A 19,967-nucleotide genomic window follows, 5' to 3' on the forward strand; every position below is an offset into this window, starting at 1 on the left:
ATATATATTTTTTTTTTTTTAATGTATTCTCTTCTGCGCAGAAGTCATCGGTATTCAAGCAAACAAGTGGAATAAAATCCATGTTGCTTTCAAGGTAAATGTCAGAGGATACAGTATTGCAAAATGCCAACAGATAGTGATTTCTGATATGGCAGAGGATAAAGTTAGATGAAAATACAGACAATATAAAAAGGCTTCTTTTTGCATAGGCTGGGAGAGAAAGGGAAAGTATATCTTGTTCAGCTACCAAAATTGAGATTGAAATATAATTTCAGTATAACTTAAAATGAGATAAATATAATATTGTGAATATAGTACTTATAAAAGTAATACTTTTTAATTAAAATAAATAATAGATAAAATAAATTGCTATATATGAGTACTGTATGGCAAGAACAATAGAAAAACACAAATTATACACAGGGCTAAAAATCTTTGGTTTAAAAATTCAAAATCAAGTATACATTAGTCAAGTCCTGAAGAAGTCATGAAGGTATTAGAATGTATATATTACTGAAGAAATTGTCATTAAAAGGCAGAGACAGAGCCAAAGTGGAAAAACCATAGAAATATAACAGAAACCTAATTGTAAACCACTGTAGTTAGCAGAATATTTTTACTGACTTAGACAACTCAGAAGAAAGTTCTAAAATGTCCTACAAATACTAAAAGAGAGAAAAATATGAACAGTATTATGTACACCTGGGACGAGCAAATGTAATACATGTAGGTAAGAGGCAAAAAAACCAAAACATCCCTACAAAGATTAATTGGTTATTGAAATAATGTCCTGTGTAAGTGATGAAGCAAAAAAGAAAGGAAATAGAGTGCCATACCACACTTAAGCTTTAAATGCATACCAAATGAGAGGCATACTAGAATAAACACATTAGAAAAATGCAGAATACATTGGCTTTCAGAAAGAAAATGTAAAATTATAATTTTATGCATCATAGAAAAATCACTAGAAATTGAGAATTTCAACTATGAAGTCACTACCTAAATTCTTATTAAGGCCACTTTTTAGTGTAGGTGCGGATAGAACCTACATTAGAAACAGACGGTAATTAAGTAATCTTAGTTCACTTTATGACAGAGGACTTATATGATTAAAACAAGGTAATAAGTTGAAAGTATGATTGTTTGATTGTTGTTGACTCAGTTATAGAGTATTCAAAGTAAGCCTGATGATGCATAAGAGAACTTTGTTGAACATTACTGGAGTAAACATGAACATAATTTCAAATGTCAACAGGGAAAACAAAAAGTAAAAATATGGCTAGAGTAAGCACTTTTAATTACAGTTGCAATGATCACACCCAAATGAGGTAAGTTTCACATATAATATATTTTCCAATGTACTTTCTTTTATAATTTTAACACATGGAAGCAGGTGTTGACAAAAGTATTTTCTTTTGCATTTATCAATACAAAAAGGGAAGGCTAAAGACAAGAAATATGTTTCACCTCAATTTCATATTTTTTTTTATGATGACTTAACGGTAGCTAATTATGTATTTTTTTATGGTATGAAATTAGCTGCTCTGCAAGCTTACTCACTTCCATTATGACACAAGTGGGGGGGGGGGGGGTCCAATATGAAAATTAAGATAAAGTATTTAGTTTTGTATTAGATGCAATGTATTCAATAACTTAAGTGATTTTATTATTTCATATGAATTACTAAAACATTTCATCTCACAACAGAAATGATGAAGTGGAATTTGTTTTTGTATTCTGATGCAATATAATAAAAGCTAATAAAATATCAATAGTAAAAGTGAAAAGAGCAAATTTTAAAACATACCAACTAAATAATTTTCCTTTTGTGGGAAATTTGAAAAAATACTAGTAATGACAGTAAATTATGGTGAACAATTCTTAAAGAATAATAACTTGATAAAGATAAGTAACTTCTCGTTTTTGTAAGTTTTGTGTTCAAATATGTTGCTGGAGCAAATTACCTGGAGGTCAAGTCACAAGCTGTTACAAGGTGCATCATAGGCTGGATTGCCTATATGTCATAAGGAGATATGAGATAAGTAAAAACTATCTAATGAATTTCAGAGTGGAGAAGAAACTGTCTAGATGCTTTTTTCAGCTAAACTATTTTAAGGTGGAATGTTTATTCCATCGCGCTTTATTCAGTTATTACTTTTTTTTTAGAAAATCTGCAGTCCTACTTGTCTGCTTTGCTGTGGAGTCACTTTTAAAGCTTATCATAACTTCAATAACAAAGAAGTTTTCCTAAAACTTATCTATATATTTTATTGCAGTAGAAACTGCTAGGTGACATCAGATACGACTGTGGTAAATACAACTTGTGTGAATGATGCTTATTCCCAGAAAAATATTATCTTTAAAGTTTCACAAAAAGTAGCAGAGGTTCTTAAAACACATGGAGAAAGTACTGCTATTATAAATATTACCAGTGAGAAAAATCTCATAATAAATGAAACAATAGATCCAGTGTAACACAGACTGTTTTCAGAATTGCTGAGCATCTATAAAACTAGAATAATTCGTGGACCACCTGACAATTAGCAGCTCTGGAAAAGTCAGATCCAGGTTTCTTGAGCTGGATAACTGGAAAGTGCTCCTAACGGACAGCCATACTTCATCTAACAGATGCTATGAATGGAAGGTTCACATTTAACTTTAAACTCTTCTCTGAAGAACACTTATTCTCCTTTCCTACACCTTTGTTTTTCTCAAGTGTTTTTATCCTCTCCCTTCTTTTTCCTCATCTTCTCGGTGCTTTCCTCATCTTTGCACTTGCTCTTTCCCTTTCCTATACTTGACTCCCTCATCTTGTTTACTCAGCATTCATGTCACTAAAGACTAGAAGCAAGCAAACAAATAGAAAAGACACTAAAAGACATAGTGGTTTAGATTTTATGACATATAATTCCATGGTGTTTAATTTTACTTAAGAATAAGTAGAAAAATACTAGAAGAAATCACATTCCATACAAGGGTTTTCATTTTTTTTTTTTTTTTTGCATATACGATTTCAACCGCAGAATTTGCATTTGGACTTGCATCTCTGGACTTTTAACTTGGCCTGTCTTTTCTCATTGACCAAATAGGTCTGCAAAATCAGCATTTACATTACTTTCTGCCGATTACATTACTACAAAATACTGAGATATAGTCACAGATAAACCATGAAGAGAGCTTCCTATTTGTAAATCAACAGGAAAATCAAACATATACTTCAGTTAAAAAATATTAGAAAGGGATTAAACCACTGTCAATAAGCCTCTGATGCTGTGAATACCAAAAGCCCTTCCTCACAAGGGGTTAGAAGGCTGTGCTGGAATCCCAATGTGGCACATGGAACTCTCAGGGAAAGAGAATGCTGTAAAGAAATTGTGAAAGTAAAGAACATACTATTGATCACCCTATGCTTTTCCATTCTACACTTTCAGGTACATTCTTGTCCACTGACCTTTCAGATATGAAGGCAATCTAGTCCATGTTTTCCAAAATATGGGCAATGCCTTTACAAGTACTGTGTTCCTCTAAGCAAATGGTTAATAACTGGAAGTTTCATCAGTTATTGAGAGTATATTATGTCAATCTCACTTTTTACAGAGACATGCAATCAAAGTACGTTTAGAAAATAACTTAGGCACTTTTATATATATATATACACATATATATATAAATATATATTCCATGTCAAAAGACGGGAAATAAGTAAAAAGACACTACACTCTTCTCAAAATTGGTAAAAGTGCATGTGGGTGAAATCAAGAGCAAGAAAAATTATTCCAACTATTTTTTTTCATGACAGGATGTTTTCTAAATCATTTTTGTCTTTAGTGTAACCGTTTCACTGAGATCTGATAAGATTATTAGCATGTATTATCTAGTTCTGGGTTATGCTTATTAATATAAAAAACCAAAAAACACTTCAGAACAAGTATCATCTTTAAAAAAATGGAATAAAAGGAATTTATGTAGCTTCACTGTCTCAAAAAGTGCAAAGATATAGTATAATGTTATGGCTCCCTCTTTTGGATAACAGATATCTAGTATTAAATAATAAGAAAACTCATCATGTCCTTAACACCAAAAAAAAACTCCTCAGGGCTCGATTTTTTTTCCCCCAGATCTTCCTTAACAATGATTAATGCAGTCAATAAAAACAAGCTTTTTATAAGTTTCTTGCAAAATGCATTTATATTGTAGGTGTCCATTTTATAAAATAGATATGCATTTCCAAGATAGCACTGTAGTTAGAATATTTTTGAAATATGTTGAACATTAGTCTATCAAGTACCTATAAAAACTGGAACATGAAACTCTGATGGATTGCTCCTTATTTTAACAGTGTTGTTAATACAAAATAGAGAACACTAAAGAGATGATTGATGAAAGCACTTACCCTCTGAACAAGTGACCAGAAAGGAACAAATTTTACTCCTACACTATTATTACTTCATTTATAACTGTGAGTGAAAAATAAAATGAATGGTCACTTGGGTTCTTATTTTAGAATCTCCATGGTAAATGCAACCCAGTTGGAAATCCACAGATTTATATGCACTGGTTTTTGAACATACCATTAAAGAATAAAAAGAAATGTAACATGTTTAGAATTTAAAGAAAAATAATAATTTCTATAAAATAAAATGTTTTTTTGTTAAATGAGGAAGGTGAAGAAAGAGAAAAATTGTTAAAATGTATCAATCAACACAAAATAATGACTCCTGACAGAGGTTAAACTTCTATGGTTTATGATCTTTTCCTAATGTAAGATTAGTAATCATTGTTGTCTTTATAGATATTGTTGCATTGAATTCTGAATTTGGATTTTGTTTTCCCAAGTACTGGCAGCATACCACCATTCTTCTACATTAATATCTAGTCACAATTCCATAAAAGGTTCAATTTTCATCATGTATCCCTGTCTGCTGCTGTGAGACAACTAGAAATAAAATTTTCGCAAAAATGCCCATGCAAAATTCAGTAGCACTATTCAATTACTTCAGCAGCATCAGCTAGAAGGCAGAGTTTATTTCACTCAAAACCCCTTCCTATTGCTTTCTTATTCCTTTATATAAAATATTGATGTTAGGCAGGAACATATAAATGAATGGATTTACAGGTTTTGCTTAGCACTTTCTATTCCTAAAAATAGCCGTTCCTAAACATTCATTATGATGTTGAGCTGTACAATTATAAAATTAGCTGGATTTATATCAACTAACTTAAAATCGTTATGTCATGATGGTCATTTTTATTACACCATTGCAGTGTGTTTTCTCAACATCCAGAACTGCAATAGGACAGTTGCATTTGACTAGGGTGGGTCATTATTATTCATTCTATTTATTAGTAACAGTAACTATAAAATGTTTATTTTATAATCAACACTGCAGTAATGAGAATTAGATGAAGGTACATCTTTCCCATGAAGAACTGCCTGTGGATAGTGCATATAATGACAGTGTTTCAGAGTTAGGAAAAACAAGGCAATTTAGCAAGGCTTATTGAAAATAGAAATTAGGCTGTTTAACTAAGTGATGTTGTATACTCCCAGCCATACTACTAAAACATGACAGCAAAATTTGGCTGTAATAAAGATTGCAGAATCACAAAGTTAAAAAGAGGGAAGAAATTCCCTTGTACAAGATATAAGTTTGTTTCACATGAAATATCTCTTCCTATTTAAACCAAGAAAAGATTAAAAATCAGAGCCTGAGACATCCTTATGTATAGATTAACTGTGCACCTTTTTTTCCTGTTACATGCTTGAGTTAATTTGTTTTCTATGAAGTCACACATTTATGACTTGTCTTAGCCGTACGAAGCCCAAAGACACGTCTCCTCATATATCCTTTGCTCTCAATTTTTTAGGAATGCAAGAAGGAAGGGAGAGAGTCACAGACATTTGAGTTTATGCAATAAAGTTTTAAAGCCAGACTATGCACTGCCATTTCAGGCAAAGCTCGATCAAAAGTACTAGACCAGAAACCATAAAGCTTATGCTTTGCTATATCAACTTTTTTTCAATCTTATTTCTATTCTTTTTTCAGTTTGAAATGGGAACCATATACATGGTTTCATGCAGTTATAATTTTGCATTTTACTGGCTTTTAACCAAAATGACAAGGAAAATATAGGAGGCAATTCTGAAATGCTGTCTGAAAAGTACTCTGTGTGTTTTGAATTAATCCAAATAAATCATATGAAAATCTGAATGTTCTGGGAATTCATGCTGAGATATAGATTATTAAATCCTCAAATCTGGTTCAGGTATTACTAAAGGAAATATGCCACATGCCATTTAAAGCTGACTTGTATTTTAAGAGAAATAAACTAGTTATTTCCTTCCCTGGTAGCTAGGGAAAAAAAGAACAAAATAGCAAAACAGATAGCAAAACAGTCGGTATCAGCAATAACAACTGCATTGTCATCAGAGCAAAATTAAATTATTAAAAACATATGCAGAGACATATTCCTCTACCTTTACATGCAGTTCTAGGTGGGTCTGAAGTCTCCTGAAATTTCCTGCCATGGGAGCAATGATAAACCACATATAAAGTCTTCCCTAACAATACAAATTTGAGGAGGGCAAATTCAGGAAATACTACAGGAGATCTCAAAACCTCGTCGGGGAAAAGTTTAATCAAATTTTCAATAAGAAATTGAACATTAAAGCCAAACTCTCAGCTACTGCTCAGAGCTCTTGGTGGACTTCTCTGCAGTACTTTCAAACACCAGAGGGCCACATTCAAGCTATTATCTCTTGAGAGGGAGTGTAAATATAGACCCTTAGGAAACAAATAGCGGAACAGGGCTCCACTAAAAAAGCATATACAACTAATGTCCAGAGCTATGTATTAGTGTGATACCCCTTCTGTCATTTCGTCAGAGGATGGGGGAAACATTTTAACAAACTGGTATGATTAAAAACTTCTTTGGGAAGTTCCACGAAACACTTTACCATCAGTGCTGTGCCTGTGGCTACCCAGTGTCCTGTGGTTCACTTGTCACAGTTTTCAGGAAAATAGAGAAGGATTTATAAACCCGAAAGGAATGAATGTCACATTGGTTTGTTTATTTGTTTATTTATTTCTTTGACAAGGGACTCAGCAGAAGATCTCATTTCAGTACAGTGGGATTTCAAGTTGGCAGCCACTTCATGCATACTATCAGGAATCCTAAAATCTCAATGTTGAAACTGTTGAAATATTCATTTATTTTCTCTATATGCAATACCAAGTTTTAAAAATCTTTTCCTGCAACTTGTTCCTGGTACAACTGAAACTAAGTTTGAGGCCCAAATGAGTGAAACTGTTAACACTTATAAAGAACCCAATAGACACATGGTGTACTGGAGAAAAGTCAGTGTAGCTCTTCAGTAGGAAAGTCCTGCCTCACAGACCTATTCAAGTTTTCTGAGGAGTCATTAAGCATAGGAATAGCTTTGATCTCTTTGATATGATCTAGCTGTACTTCTAGAATGCTTTTGACAGGGTGACTCACCAAATGATCTTAAGCACCCATGAGCTAGAAGTGAAGGTCCCTGCATATATCATTAATTGATTAATAAAAACACTTTTAATTAATTTTAATTTAGTAAATAAAGAAATATTAATTAAATAATAAATCCATTGAATTGATTAAATGACAGAAACCAGCAGGGAAAAGGAAATAATGAGTTTTGACATTGAAATGTCTGTTTCAGTGTTCCACAGGGATCTGTACTAGAGCCAGAAATACACATACTCATAAATAAACTGAAAACAGGTTTGAAAATCAAGGTGAAAAACTTTGCAAGTGACATTCAGCATGTGCTGGGATATAAAGTTAATTTATTTCATAGTGGCTAGTAATGGGCTGTGTTTCAGATTTGTGTTGGAAACAGCATTGATAGAAATGTTTTCATTACTGCTGATCAGGGCTTACACAGGGCCAAGGGCCTTTTCTGCTCCTCACAGCACCCCACAGGTGAGCAGGCCAGAGGTTGACATGAAACTGGAAGGGTCACAGCCAGAACAGGTGACCTTAACAGACCCAAGTGATATTCCAGACCAAATGGCATCATGCTTCAGATATAAAGCTGGGCAGAGAAAAAGGAAAAGAGGGACGTTCAGCATACAGTTGTTTGTCTTCCCAAGTAACTACTAAATGTGATGATGAGTCCCTGCCCTCCTGGAGATGACTGAGCACCAGCCTGCCCATGGGAAGCAGTGAATGAATTCCTTGTTTTACTTTGCTTGGGAGTGTAGCTTTTGTTTTACCTATTAAATTGTTTTTATATCAACCCATGAGTTTTCTCACTTTTCTGTACCTCTCCCCTGTTCTACCATATGGTGAGTGAGTGGTTGTGTGAGGCTTAGTTTCCACCTGGGGATAAACCACCACAACACAGCATAATAAAGCCAAGGGGGTGTGCAAAGGAATCTTATGGCTATATATGAAAGGAATCTTATGGCTATATGGCTAAGCTAACATACTTCAACTTTGAAACTTTGTAATGCACCTCTCCATAACTTTTCAATATTATTACAGACCCTAGCATTATTTAGCTTGTACCAACTGTCACTCTCCCAGAAAATTCCCATTGTGAATTCTCACAGATGGTATGGACATGGTAGACCCACTTTGGACTGAGGCAGGGGAGAGAAGAAGACAGTTTACCCATAAGGATTTGAGCCTTGCTATGCCAACCAATCTCTACCTTACAATGGTCTAATAGCTACAGGAGTTCGCCATACTTACATTTGAAGTCTATGCAATACAGTGAGTGGACACCCAAATGATACATGATGAAATGGTTATGAAATTATGTGAAGCCACACACATGGTAAAACCCAGACTACAAATTTAAAATAATAAATTCTTACTACTTGCCATTGGGGAATTACACCATAATGTAACAAAAGATAATACAGGAAAACTTTAGCCCAGGGCTGTGCTGTCAATAAAAAAGCAAACTATGCCATATATCATGATGAAATTAAGTACAGAGAGCAATTAAGCTGCTGTTTCTATATGCATGAAGCAACAAATTATGATTGCCAATCTCAAGAGATACACCAAAAAAAAGAAAATAGAAGAGATTCAGAAGGGGGCTACAGTTGCAATCAAAAACCTGGCACAGCTTCCATAAAAGAAATGATTAAGCAGGCAGTCCCAGATCTTTCCATCTTGGAAAAAAGACAGCTGAATGAGACATTGATTTAAGTCCATACATTCATCAGTGGCAAGAAGAGTGGAGAGGGAATAACTATTTACCATCGCTTCCAATGGCTGTACTCGTTGTCTAATGAAGATGTCACTTACAATGTTCAAAAACAAACAAAAAGGGTTTGTTCTTTTCACAAGATTGTTAAAATATGAATGTCCTTGCAGAATATTGTTTCTCTGAGACACTTACATGCTTTCAAAGAAAACTTTGAGAAAGTCATGGCAAAGAGAATCTGTGGGGGACTACTACCTAATATTTGGAGACTGAGAAAACATACAGAAGAAAAACTATTATATGCTTCTCCACACTTAGGCACTATCATGAGTGTCTGCTTGTTGAAGACATCCTGATTTTGTTTTATCAGGTTACTACTAATAAGCACTACTTTATTGCACTTATTTTGAATTTATTCATGTTTCGTGTTTATCTTTCATTAAAACGACATGTGAGTGAATGAGTTTTTGGTTCTTTGTTGGCGGACTCTTTTTAATTTTTAAAAAGAGTATCAGACCTAAAAATAAGGAAAAGGAAAGTTATCATAATTTATATTTCTGAGATCTATTTTATTGTTGCAAATAGGAGAATTACCATTTGTAGGTATTTTAAAGTGTTTATTATGGAAATATAGGATGAAATCTCAGTTGCACCCGACTCCTTTCAGACAACCGGAGATAAATTAATACCAAAAATTTATGTTAAGGTTATGCATTATTTCTGTGCACAAATTCCTAGGCTTTCAGGAGTCCTCCTCAGCTCTGAGAATAAGACTTTCCTAGATTTTGTGATCGCATCGGAGACAGCAGAAGGACATAAAGGAGGTTGAGCTCTATAAATGACAGCATTCAGCAGCTGCTCAATTCCCTGAGGAAGGAAGCAGCAACAATGGGCTAGAATTACATTCTGAATTTGCTAACCACCTTTAATTGGTCAGCAACTCAGTTTTTCCAGTCCAGAGAAGTGAATGTATAATCCCTTGCAGGCAGTAATTAAGTCCTTCTCTATAGGAACAAGATTTCTTATGACTCAGATGTATGTGAGCAAAAAAAAAAAAAAGTATGGCAGAGATTAAAGTTTTTAAAAAGACTTTGAGATACTAGCTTGCAGATAACTTTATTCTGAGAAATTCTGCTTGTAACAACCTCTTGGGCCATTATACAAGCTGTAGACTCAGGAAGTTTAGCAAGCTCTCATTGTGGTACATGTCATGCTCAGGAGATATGCAGAGATAGGAGGCACCAGATGTGGAAACTCAGAATGCATCGTTAGGAGTAGGCTGTGTGACCAGAGTAGACTGAAGCATAATGAAACAGCAAGAAAAAGAAATTTACCAAAAACATGTATTCCCAGTTATCAGGAGAACTGGTAGGTCCCGTATTAACAGTGCTTCCATAGGTGAATCTCATCTGCTTCATGCAGAGACAATAATGAGAATCAATATGTCTGGAAAATAGGGGCGTATGCCTCCAGATATGTTTTGAGTTTGTATCTGGCAGATAGAACGCTGTACTGCTTATGAAAAAACCCCAAACACACAAGCAAACAAGAAAACCGCAACCCCCCAAAACCCAACAAAAATAAATCCCTTAATTTTGATACCTGCAGGGTATCAGTGTCAAAGTACAGACAATCTGGTTATGAGTGACAAAACATGAAACAATCTTAAAGGGGAGGAAAAGAGAAGAATTTTTCTTTGATGATAGCACTAATTTTTTCCTCATGTTTCTAAAGGCTGTTCTTTAAAACCATGAGTGTGATGAATGTGTTGCATTTGTAAATAAGGTGTGGCATAAAAATTTATAATGTACCTTCATTATATGATAAGACTGAAATGTGTTCCCTGTGGAGAAAAATCAATACTAAAGATCAAAGGAATATCTTCAAAAGTCCTTGCTTTAAGGGTTTACAAGTGCTATATTTCCTTGCTCTCCTCATGTTGATGAAAAGGAGATCCTCTAAAAATGTTCATTATTGAAGAAAAAGTTGGGGTTTTTTTCAGTGAGAAAATGCACATTTCACATTTGTAATCTAGTGACCTGCTGCCTCAGAAGTAGATACTTTAAAGCCTCTTTTAGCTTCATTTAATACCATTGCTAAGAATTGAGAGACACTTTCCATGGTGGATTGGGAGTGCTGCAGACTTCGTTCACCAGCTGATGGAAGGATGGTTGGAGGACAAGCAGTCCAGAAACAGTTTCATCTGCTCCTCAGAAGATACTTGATCCAGAGAAGGGCTGATGGTACTTTCACTGCCCAAGGAGAGTTGCTTTAAACCACAGCTATGTCTCTGCACAATTCTGCCAGTGGGGATTGTCCAAATATGAATCAACACTTTCTCCTGCCAGATCCACCCACCCAGGGGATTGGAGTTGCTCACTGTGAGTGCTGTAGAGAGGGTGACTGAGGCCATGATGAGGTGAATTTGGACCTGTATCTCCAATGCAGATACCCAAGAATCTGGAAAAACTTTAAAATAAATGCTAACGCTCTCTTGTCACAGCAAGAGAAATGTTTCTTCTAATACGCCTACAAGCCATAGATTCATTTGCCTAAAGACATTAACTCAACAGACATTCCAATACAAATTGCTATTATTTCAAATTCCCTATAAATTTATTTTTATTAGTATGACTCCTGGAGACATGTAGCTAAGGGAACCTGCACTGGTGTCCCAGAAATTAAGAATTGCCTTCAGCTGTTTTCTGGGAAAATTTTCAAATGAGCTTATCTTTACTGTATGTATTGCTCAACAGATCAGCAACCCAATAGGCAAAAGCAGCTCTGAAAATCTGTTCTGAAAGGTTTGCAGTGGGAGCTGCTGAGTGGGAAAATGTTACTTTATTAGTGTGGCCCATGTTTCTGTGCCTGAAGAGGATCTGAGTTTGTACTCAAAAAATGGGTGCTCATCAGTCAAAAAAACCTGCCCCTTAAGCTTTGGGGATCCCTCAAAAGCTACTTTGGCTCTCCTAGAAATAAATGAAAACACCTTTCTTGATTACCTCAAGTTTAGTCCGTATGCACATTGGTTGTTTCCTTTTAATCTTTTCATCCTTATCCCCAACCCCATCTTTATCCATGGACAGGAGAGGGAAGAAAAGAACCCCAACTTTCGGGCAGAAGAATGCGAAAAAAGAATGCTGTTTTTAGAAACTCTGACATCCAGAGTCTATATTCATGTGTGCACTATGACTGCACTCAGAGAATATTTGAGTGCTGCAGTCAGAGGGAAGCATGTGTATGCATACCTGGGATATCTTTAATTAGTTGGGGAAGTAATAAAAGTGAGACTGCAATGGCACAGATCCAACCTCTTCCTAAATCTTGGTACTACTGGTGGCAATGTGCTGTTTATAGCACAGCCTTTTGTTGCTACAGCTTCACCATTCTTAGTGCTCAGTCTAGGTAGATTAAAGATGCATTCAAATGTTTTGTTTTCCAAAAAAAAGGCTGACAAAGCCAATGAGACTGCTTCCATGCGTGCAGGCTACACAAGATTTATATTTGCTATATCCTGTTAAAATACATACTTAGTTTTACAGATTGTTTAGATCATCCTGAACATTAGTTACATCTTTCTTATTTAGAGATTGGAGTGCAATACGAAGCACTGCTGCTGCAGTTAACTCTGCTATTTTTAGCTACTTTAGCACCCGATCCTATTCTTTTAGAACACAAATTTTGCTTCACTGTTAACAAACGACACAAACTAATGTGGGATACATTATCAAGTTGCCAAAGGTTAGCTTTTCTTCATGTCATGCTTATGGGTGACTGTGCTGCACTAATTAAAATCATTGCCATGGCGATTGCTATAGAAACATTTAAATTGGCATCATCAGTAACAAATCCTTGCTATTGATCCCAGCAAGGCTTATTTCACACTACACCTGAAGAATCTAAATAGAATATTTTGCATTCAAAAGGACTTTGAGAGATAAATTTTTTACAGTTGTTACTGTGCTAAGGAGAATAATGTTTTTCATACAGAGATAATTCATTTACCTGGAACTGTTTTAGGATTCTGATATCAAAGTCCTTACTGCAAGGAGAGACTGAAATGGTTCTAGGCTACCACTACATATCTCTCAAAGCACACAAATAAAAAATACTTATTACCTGCACTCAGGTTCACTGATTTGCAAAAGGGGGAAGAAAATCAGGTTCTCAAAAATATTTGGCATTACAATGTTTAACACATGAATGCCCAATCTTAAGAGACGTTTCCAAGATAACTAGAAAGAAAACCATTTTCTGTAGTTTGACAAGAACAAGAAGTTGACATTTTACTGATTAAATGATGGGAGCAGAAATGAAGCGAGGAGAGATTGCATATAGAATATTGATTAGTTGCTTGGAAAAAGAAATTGTTCTCTTTGTTTTCAGACCAAAAATCTTTGCTCCTCTTAGAAGAAATCAAGTTAGATGTTTATCATAATGTTCAGAAGACACACTGACCCAGACTAATAAGTCTCTTTTTACACCTAAAAAGTCCAATTATTTTAAAATTGCAAACGCAAGAAAAAAATGGGCTGTAACTTTGTTTTTGTTTTTTCCTCATTCTTCTTGACATTAAGGATTCCACCTTTCCCCTCCGTAGTAACGTCCTGCTAATTATCAAGGAAATCAGTAGAGGGCAGCGCTACACAGAAAACCACACGTGTAAAGCAATCTCAGTTTAACTTCTGCCCCGTCCCGGACGAAATGTCCTAGACTCCTAGACTCCTTCGAGAAAAAGACCTCTGTTGCACAGAGATAATTTCTTCTAACAGCTTGAGAACATGTGTGCACGAAGCACTGGGTTCCTTTGAATTGGCAAAGTTTGTCTTACTTTTCCAGACTATACCACAATCCTTTGTTTCAGTATTAAACTCCACCTTCTGAGTCTACCAAACGCAACTCCTGACTTGCTTGAACAGTTGACAGTGAGACAAGATGCATAAGCCAATGACCACCTTGAAGTATTTCTCTGAGTACAAACAAAAGAGTAGTATAAACATCTCCTGCATTTAAATGAGTATGGCAAATATTGTTTGGACAGAAAGGAATGAAGGCAATTTCAGGAAATTAAAAATGTGCAGTTTTGAAATAACAAAAGTGAAGCACTTGAAATTTTGTTTACATTTTAAATTATCACCAAACTGAACATTCAATCATACATCTCTAAAAGGCCAAATGAAAATATACTGATGTCACCCATCCTTCTCTCTTAAAAAAAAAAAAAAAAAAAAAGAATAAAATCAAAGCAGACTAAATCATCTGACTGTCAGGTTTGTCTAAGTTTTGAAATAAGGACATTTTTGAGAGAAAATTTAAACTGTAGTTTTGTATAACTTATTTTTCACAGCAGTCTTTCAAGGCTTAGAAGTTTTGGAAAATATATTTTTACCATTTTTAGTAGTTTATAGATTTACTATGTATTAAAATTTTGCCAAATTTGCATGTCATTTTCAGGAGGTTTTTTTTTTTTTTGCTTTATGGTTTGTTATGTTTTAATGCAGAAAAGATGGCAAGAAATTAGAGAAATAAATCAGTCACAACCTTAAATATATAAAACAGAATATTTATGAGAATAGATACATAACAACGCATAGTACATATCAAACCAAAAGTAATCAAATCCAATATTTGATTTATAAGAACATTTGAATGTTATCCTTCAGAATGTACAGAAGAGGAATTCTTGAACTACAGTCCAAATGCAGATGTGAAAGAGAACTATTTGAGGACGCATCAAACAAGAATATCTCCAGAAGAGAGTTGATAAGAGTCACTGGACAAAGTTGATTGCCTGACTTCTGAATACAGTATTTCCAAAGGTTCCTGTTGCTGCCCACTTTCATTCTGCAATACCTTACACAGGATCTAATTTATAAAGAATGAAGAGGCCCTCCAATCCACCTCAGATGATGCAGTGGGATGGATTTGAAGCACAAACAATGATGTCTTATGCTCTACATTAATAAATAGTGATTAAAATCTACTTCAGTCTAATATTATACAGGGAATTTGACTCATCAAACTTAAACATGGATAGAAGATTGGCTGACTGTTGTTTTTTTTTTTCTTTTGATCTGTATCCAGTAAATTTCAACCACAAGGCACGATCATCATGTACTAAACATGCTTTCCAGTTAATGTCAAAATTTACTAGTATTAAATTAACCACAAGAGAGTTGCACTTTGCCCCTCTGCGTGCAACAGAGAAAACCAGAATTCAAAGAAAACACGTTCATGAATTTCTGCTAAGATCTATGTACATTCATGATTTTATGCAAATTTAGTTAATTTACTTGTGCTTTGACTCTTCACTTAAAATAGAAAACAAAAGAAAACAAGTTTTCCTGCACCATATACATGATCTTCTGCATAAACATGACACCTATTAGGTTGTTTTCTTTTTTGGTTTTGAACATGATCTCAGAAAGTGATAAATATTCCAAGCCTCCACTTCTTGCTCAGCTAAAACTCTGTTTGAAGTTACTAAAATGCTAAGACTTTGATCCTCCTTCACAATTGCTAGTTAAGACCCTGAGTCCATACAGAATATCATCATTTTAAGACAATTTCACACCGGGGCACAATTCCAGTAATTTAATCATTAAGGCCTTTAGAGCACAATTCACTGAATGTTTTCCATTAAACAGTTTTGGTTCTCAACTGACTAATAATTTTCACAAAAAGCATCTTATTTCCAAAATGAACTTTTTGTACAGAAAAGACTCCTTTCCCCTCTCCTATAAAAACCCCAAACAAATAAACAACAGAGTGAAAATAGCTGTTGGTAATGATGGGTTGCAGAAGAAAGGGGGATAATTTTGCATGGGTTTTTTAATTTCAAAATTTCTGAATGTTATGGCCTCATGCTACTATCACTGTTAATGGACCAGGATTCTCAGAGAAAGTATACTTTTGCTGCTGAATTATTTTCCTATGATTTCTGTAATATACAATGACAGCTCAGCAAAATATATCCTAAAGCAAAAACAGACTTAACATGAAAAAAAATTTATAGAAAAGACTGGGACATCAGGCACTTCATTTATACTGCCAGATAAAGAGTATGAGATTGATTTGGTTTGATTAAATATTGCTTACAAATCTCCACAGAAAACATCAGAGTAATTTTCAGAAAAATACTAATTAAAATAAGGTTCTATATCATGAAATTTAACATTCATTCAGCCATGATTCAGGGAAATATGAAGTACTTTCCAAATGGAGAATTATTTTCCAAATGCAGAATTTTGTTAACCTCAGCAGGATTCCTATGAACCCACAGTTGTCTAACAAGTACTTTTTGTTCTTGTTTCAAGAACCTGTGGAAGGCACCAATAATATTTTACAAATTCCATTTTATGACTTCCTTTCTGCAGAAATAAAAGAAGATCCTCTGGACAACTGGGGGCTAGCAAAGGGGAAGAATGAGATGTATTAATCACAAGGTAACAGAAAATTCAGAATTGCAGACAATTCTGAACAGATACTAAGGAAGGATAGCACCAGGCTGAGCTGGAAGGGATTAGGTTGGAAGGTTTCCTATTTGGGCTGTTTCCTTTTGTCAGGATGCTGCTGGTAGCTAAAGCTTTCAGATAAAGTATTTTACTATCTTGTGTTTTAAATTAATGTCTATATATGGCGTGAGTGAACTAATATAAGATGAAAAAAAATGTTAAAGAACTTGACTTAAAACTCTCTGAGTAATTTTCATGGTTATTTGTCATTCCCATGGGTTATTGTTGTGATCACTAGACTGTGTTCCTGTTTCCTTAGGGAAGAAAGTTATTTCAACTTACACAAACACTTTCCTCTGTCCCTTAGGTTCTTACAAGAGGAATACAACATTCGAAAAATTTTTTTCTGGTGAATTATTAGAGGAGTGGAGGCTAACAGCATCTCTGGAAATGATGAGGACTCACTCCTTTCTGGCAGTTTTGCTTTGGAGCTCTGTGTTTTATGTGATTCATATGACGCCAACCCAAAAAAGGACTAACAAGCACTCACACAGTGAAAGGATAACAGGATTGTTAGAGAATGATGGAAAAACACTGCACCGCACCAAGCGTGGTTGGATGTGGAATCAATTTTTCTTGCTGGAGGAGTACACAGGTCCAGATACTCAATACGTGGGCAAGGTAAGCCTTGTGTTTCAAGGATTCTTTAAAGGTGATGCATCTAACACCCTTGCTATTTTCACACCTTCTACACAGTTGTTTTGCTTTCTGTGTGGCAGTGGTCCCAATTTCTCATTAAGTCAAAGCACACCACAGACCACCTGAGATTCCATGATTGTTCAAAGTTGTGAGGGAAATGAAGTAGTTCAGTGAAAAAAGAAGGAAACTATTCAGACTAAAATGTTCTAATTTCTTATTACATATGCCCAAGCAAGTTTTATCACTTTTTGAACAGTTAAACATAAATATTAGAGGATAGAAAAGTTATGATTTTATTCGTCTACCTTGTGGCATTCACCAGTATACTGGGCTGTGTACTTCCTCAAGTGAAATATACAATTCTATTAACAATAAAATTGCTGTCTATCCATGATTCCAAATAGGGGTGTAGTGTTTGAGGGAAAAAAAAATCTGAGTTTTGTCATTTATGAAATAAACCAAAAATTTTACTTAATGACTTGAAGGGCTTTGCATTCTTTGAGATCTATCTACATCAGATGTTGTCAACAATGGCACCTCTGAATTCCAGCTGTCTTCAGTCCTACTTTCTCTGATAACATGCAACTCAGAGGTTTCTAGATATTTAGCCCTTTGGTGTCTCACCATCCACAGATCTGATTTATGGCCTAGTAATTTTTATCAAGATCTAGAATATCAGAGATCTAGAATACATCCAGAATGACTTACAATTAAGGAAATGTTGATCTTAATGGCTTAAATGAATAAATGCCCTTTCCAGTTTCTGTCATTCATCCACCATGTTGTCACTAGCTCTTATTGTCAGGTAGCTGTCTCATTTTCAGGTGCCTAGCTACTAAACTGACTTGGACATTTGTATATAAAAGTTCCAAGATATTTTTGAACATCAGTTAATATCTCTGGCCATGGCAGACATGATCATCGGAAAACACAAAAATCTCTCTCTATTAAGAAACAAATGTCAAAGAAGTCAACCCTGGTAACTATGAACTTGATTCTGACCTTGCTCATACCAACACCTGTACAATTGTTTTCTGTGACATAAATTCTGACTTGAAGTAGGAGAAGTAAGACAAACGCAAATAATCCTATTGCTAAATCTGTTTATCAGTGTGTAAAATAGGAAGGTTTATTGTAGGCAAAAAGGTCTTCAATAAAGGGTGAATTAATCACATAGAGATATTTCTAAAAACAACTTGTTTACAAGTATTATTTAATATTGAGTAGACTTGCCAAGAAAACAAAGAAAAAGTTACACAGTAATTCAAACTCCATAGCTGTAATTTCTACCTAGAATCACAGAAATAGACTGATTTTTTTTTTTTAAATAGAAATCTGTCATAGAGGAGAAATAAATATTGAACATAAGAGCTGCTTCCAATTTCAGTCCCACTGAATATAGATGAATGACTTCAAACCACTTTAAGACTCAAATAAATTAAGCTTACATCAAGACCATCACCACCATCCCGGTTTCACTCAAGGAATGCTTACATGCTTTGTTGCAACAGATGCAAACTTACCAGAGTAAGGTAAATTAGCATCTTACTTATTCCGAACTAACTAAAAGCTATTGGACCTTATTACCATGGACTTAAGTCTGGGAAGAAAACTCAGTTGGCTGTAGAGCAGTTGGATCAGAGATGTTTCACTTCTTACAACATTTTACAATTACATATTGATATTTTTTACACTTCACTGCAAAATATTACAGAAAGACCCCTGAGAGAGGTCAGCATCACTAAACAGAGATTCTCTAAAGAGATGTAAATTACCCCGAATATTATCCTGTGTTCCAAAGAGGAGTTGCATTGAACTGATGAACTCCATGTGGTTTTTTAATTTTATAACATGATGAAATGATCACAGTTCTGTCCTCAATGGTACAAAACTGTGGTAAATTCATTTTGAGTTAGTTCAAATTATCCTAGGTACATGTGACATACAGCACCAAGAGGGAGATGCTACAATAAGAAGTCAAAGAAGGAATTTTTTTAAAGAAAGAAAAAACATGCCAACAATTTCATTGAACAACATTGTTCTGAGAAAGGCTTAAATCGCAGGTTTATTATTCTCCTTCTCAAAGGGATGGTAATTAGCAAACTGGTATGTGTGAAGTAAGAGCACTTTTATTCTAACCCATGGGGACTAGTTCATAGCAAGCGTTCCTATCTATCCCCTTTTTAATATTGATATGCACATGCAGAAGGGCTACTGGGGTAGAATAACAAATGTAGTATTAAAATTTAAATAAACTGAATTAAGAAACTTTATCAGAAAATAAACTTCTAGGGGATAATAGTCATAATATTAAAATCTTCATTTTCACACCCTAGTGCAATTCTCATAAAATTTTTATCTGTGTGGTCATTGATTGTGTTTTGTTACTAATGTAATTTATAGATATTTTATTTTGTTATGAGTACATTCTGTTATTGGCAGTGGGGAAGAATCACTCGATATGACATAATGAGATAAAATTTGTTTACTAAGAAGGATGGGTACACAGGATGGAGAGATATTCTGTGACATCCCCACACCTCTCATTCTCACTGCTAAGACCCCAATCCAGTTCAGATCAGCATCAGGGCAACTGGACACTTGCTTTGACC

General features: G+C 34.7%; 1 protein-coding gene across 2 annotated transcripts in view; it reads left to right on the plus strand.

Moving 5' to 3' along the window:
• Positions 1-17,094: 17,094 nt before the first annotated feature.
• Positions 17,095-19,967, plus strand: part of LOC138105801 (cadherin-9) — a 68,520-nt gene continuing 65,647 nt past the window's right edge. The window contains exon 1 of one of the 2 annotated variants that reach the window (XM_069005885.1): positions 17,095-17,337. In XM_069005885.1, coding sequence (XP_068861986.1) covers positions 17,107-17,337 — 231 coding nt within the window. In that variant the 5' untranslated portion in view covers positions 17,095-17,106. The remainder of the gene's footprint in view (positions 17,338-19,967) is intronic. The other variant, XM_069005886.1, reaches the window with a different exon arrangement.

Source organism: Aphelocoma coerulescens, chromosome 2 (assembly GCF_041296385.1).
Source record: "Aphelocoma coerulescens isolate FSJ_1873_10779 chromosome 2, UR_Acoe_1.0, whole genome shotgun sequence".
Classification (NCBI taxonomy): Eukaryota; Metazoa; Chordata; class Aves; order Passeriformes; family Corvidae; genus Aphelocoma; species Aphelocoma coerulescens.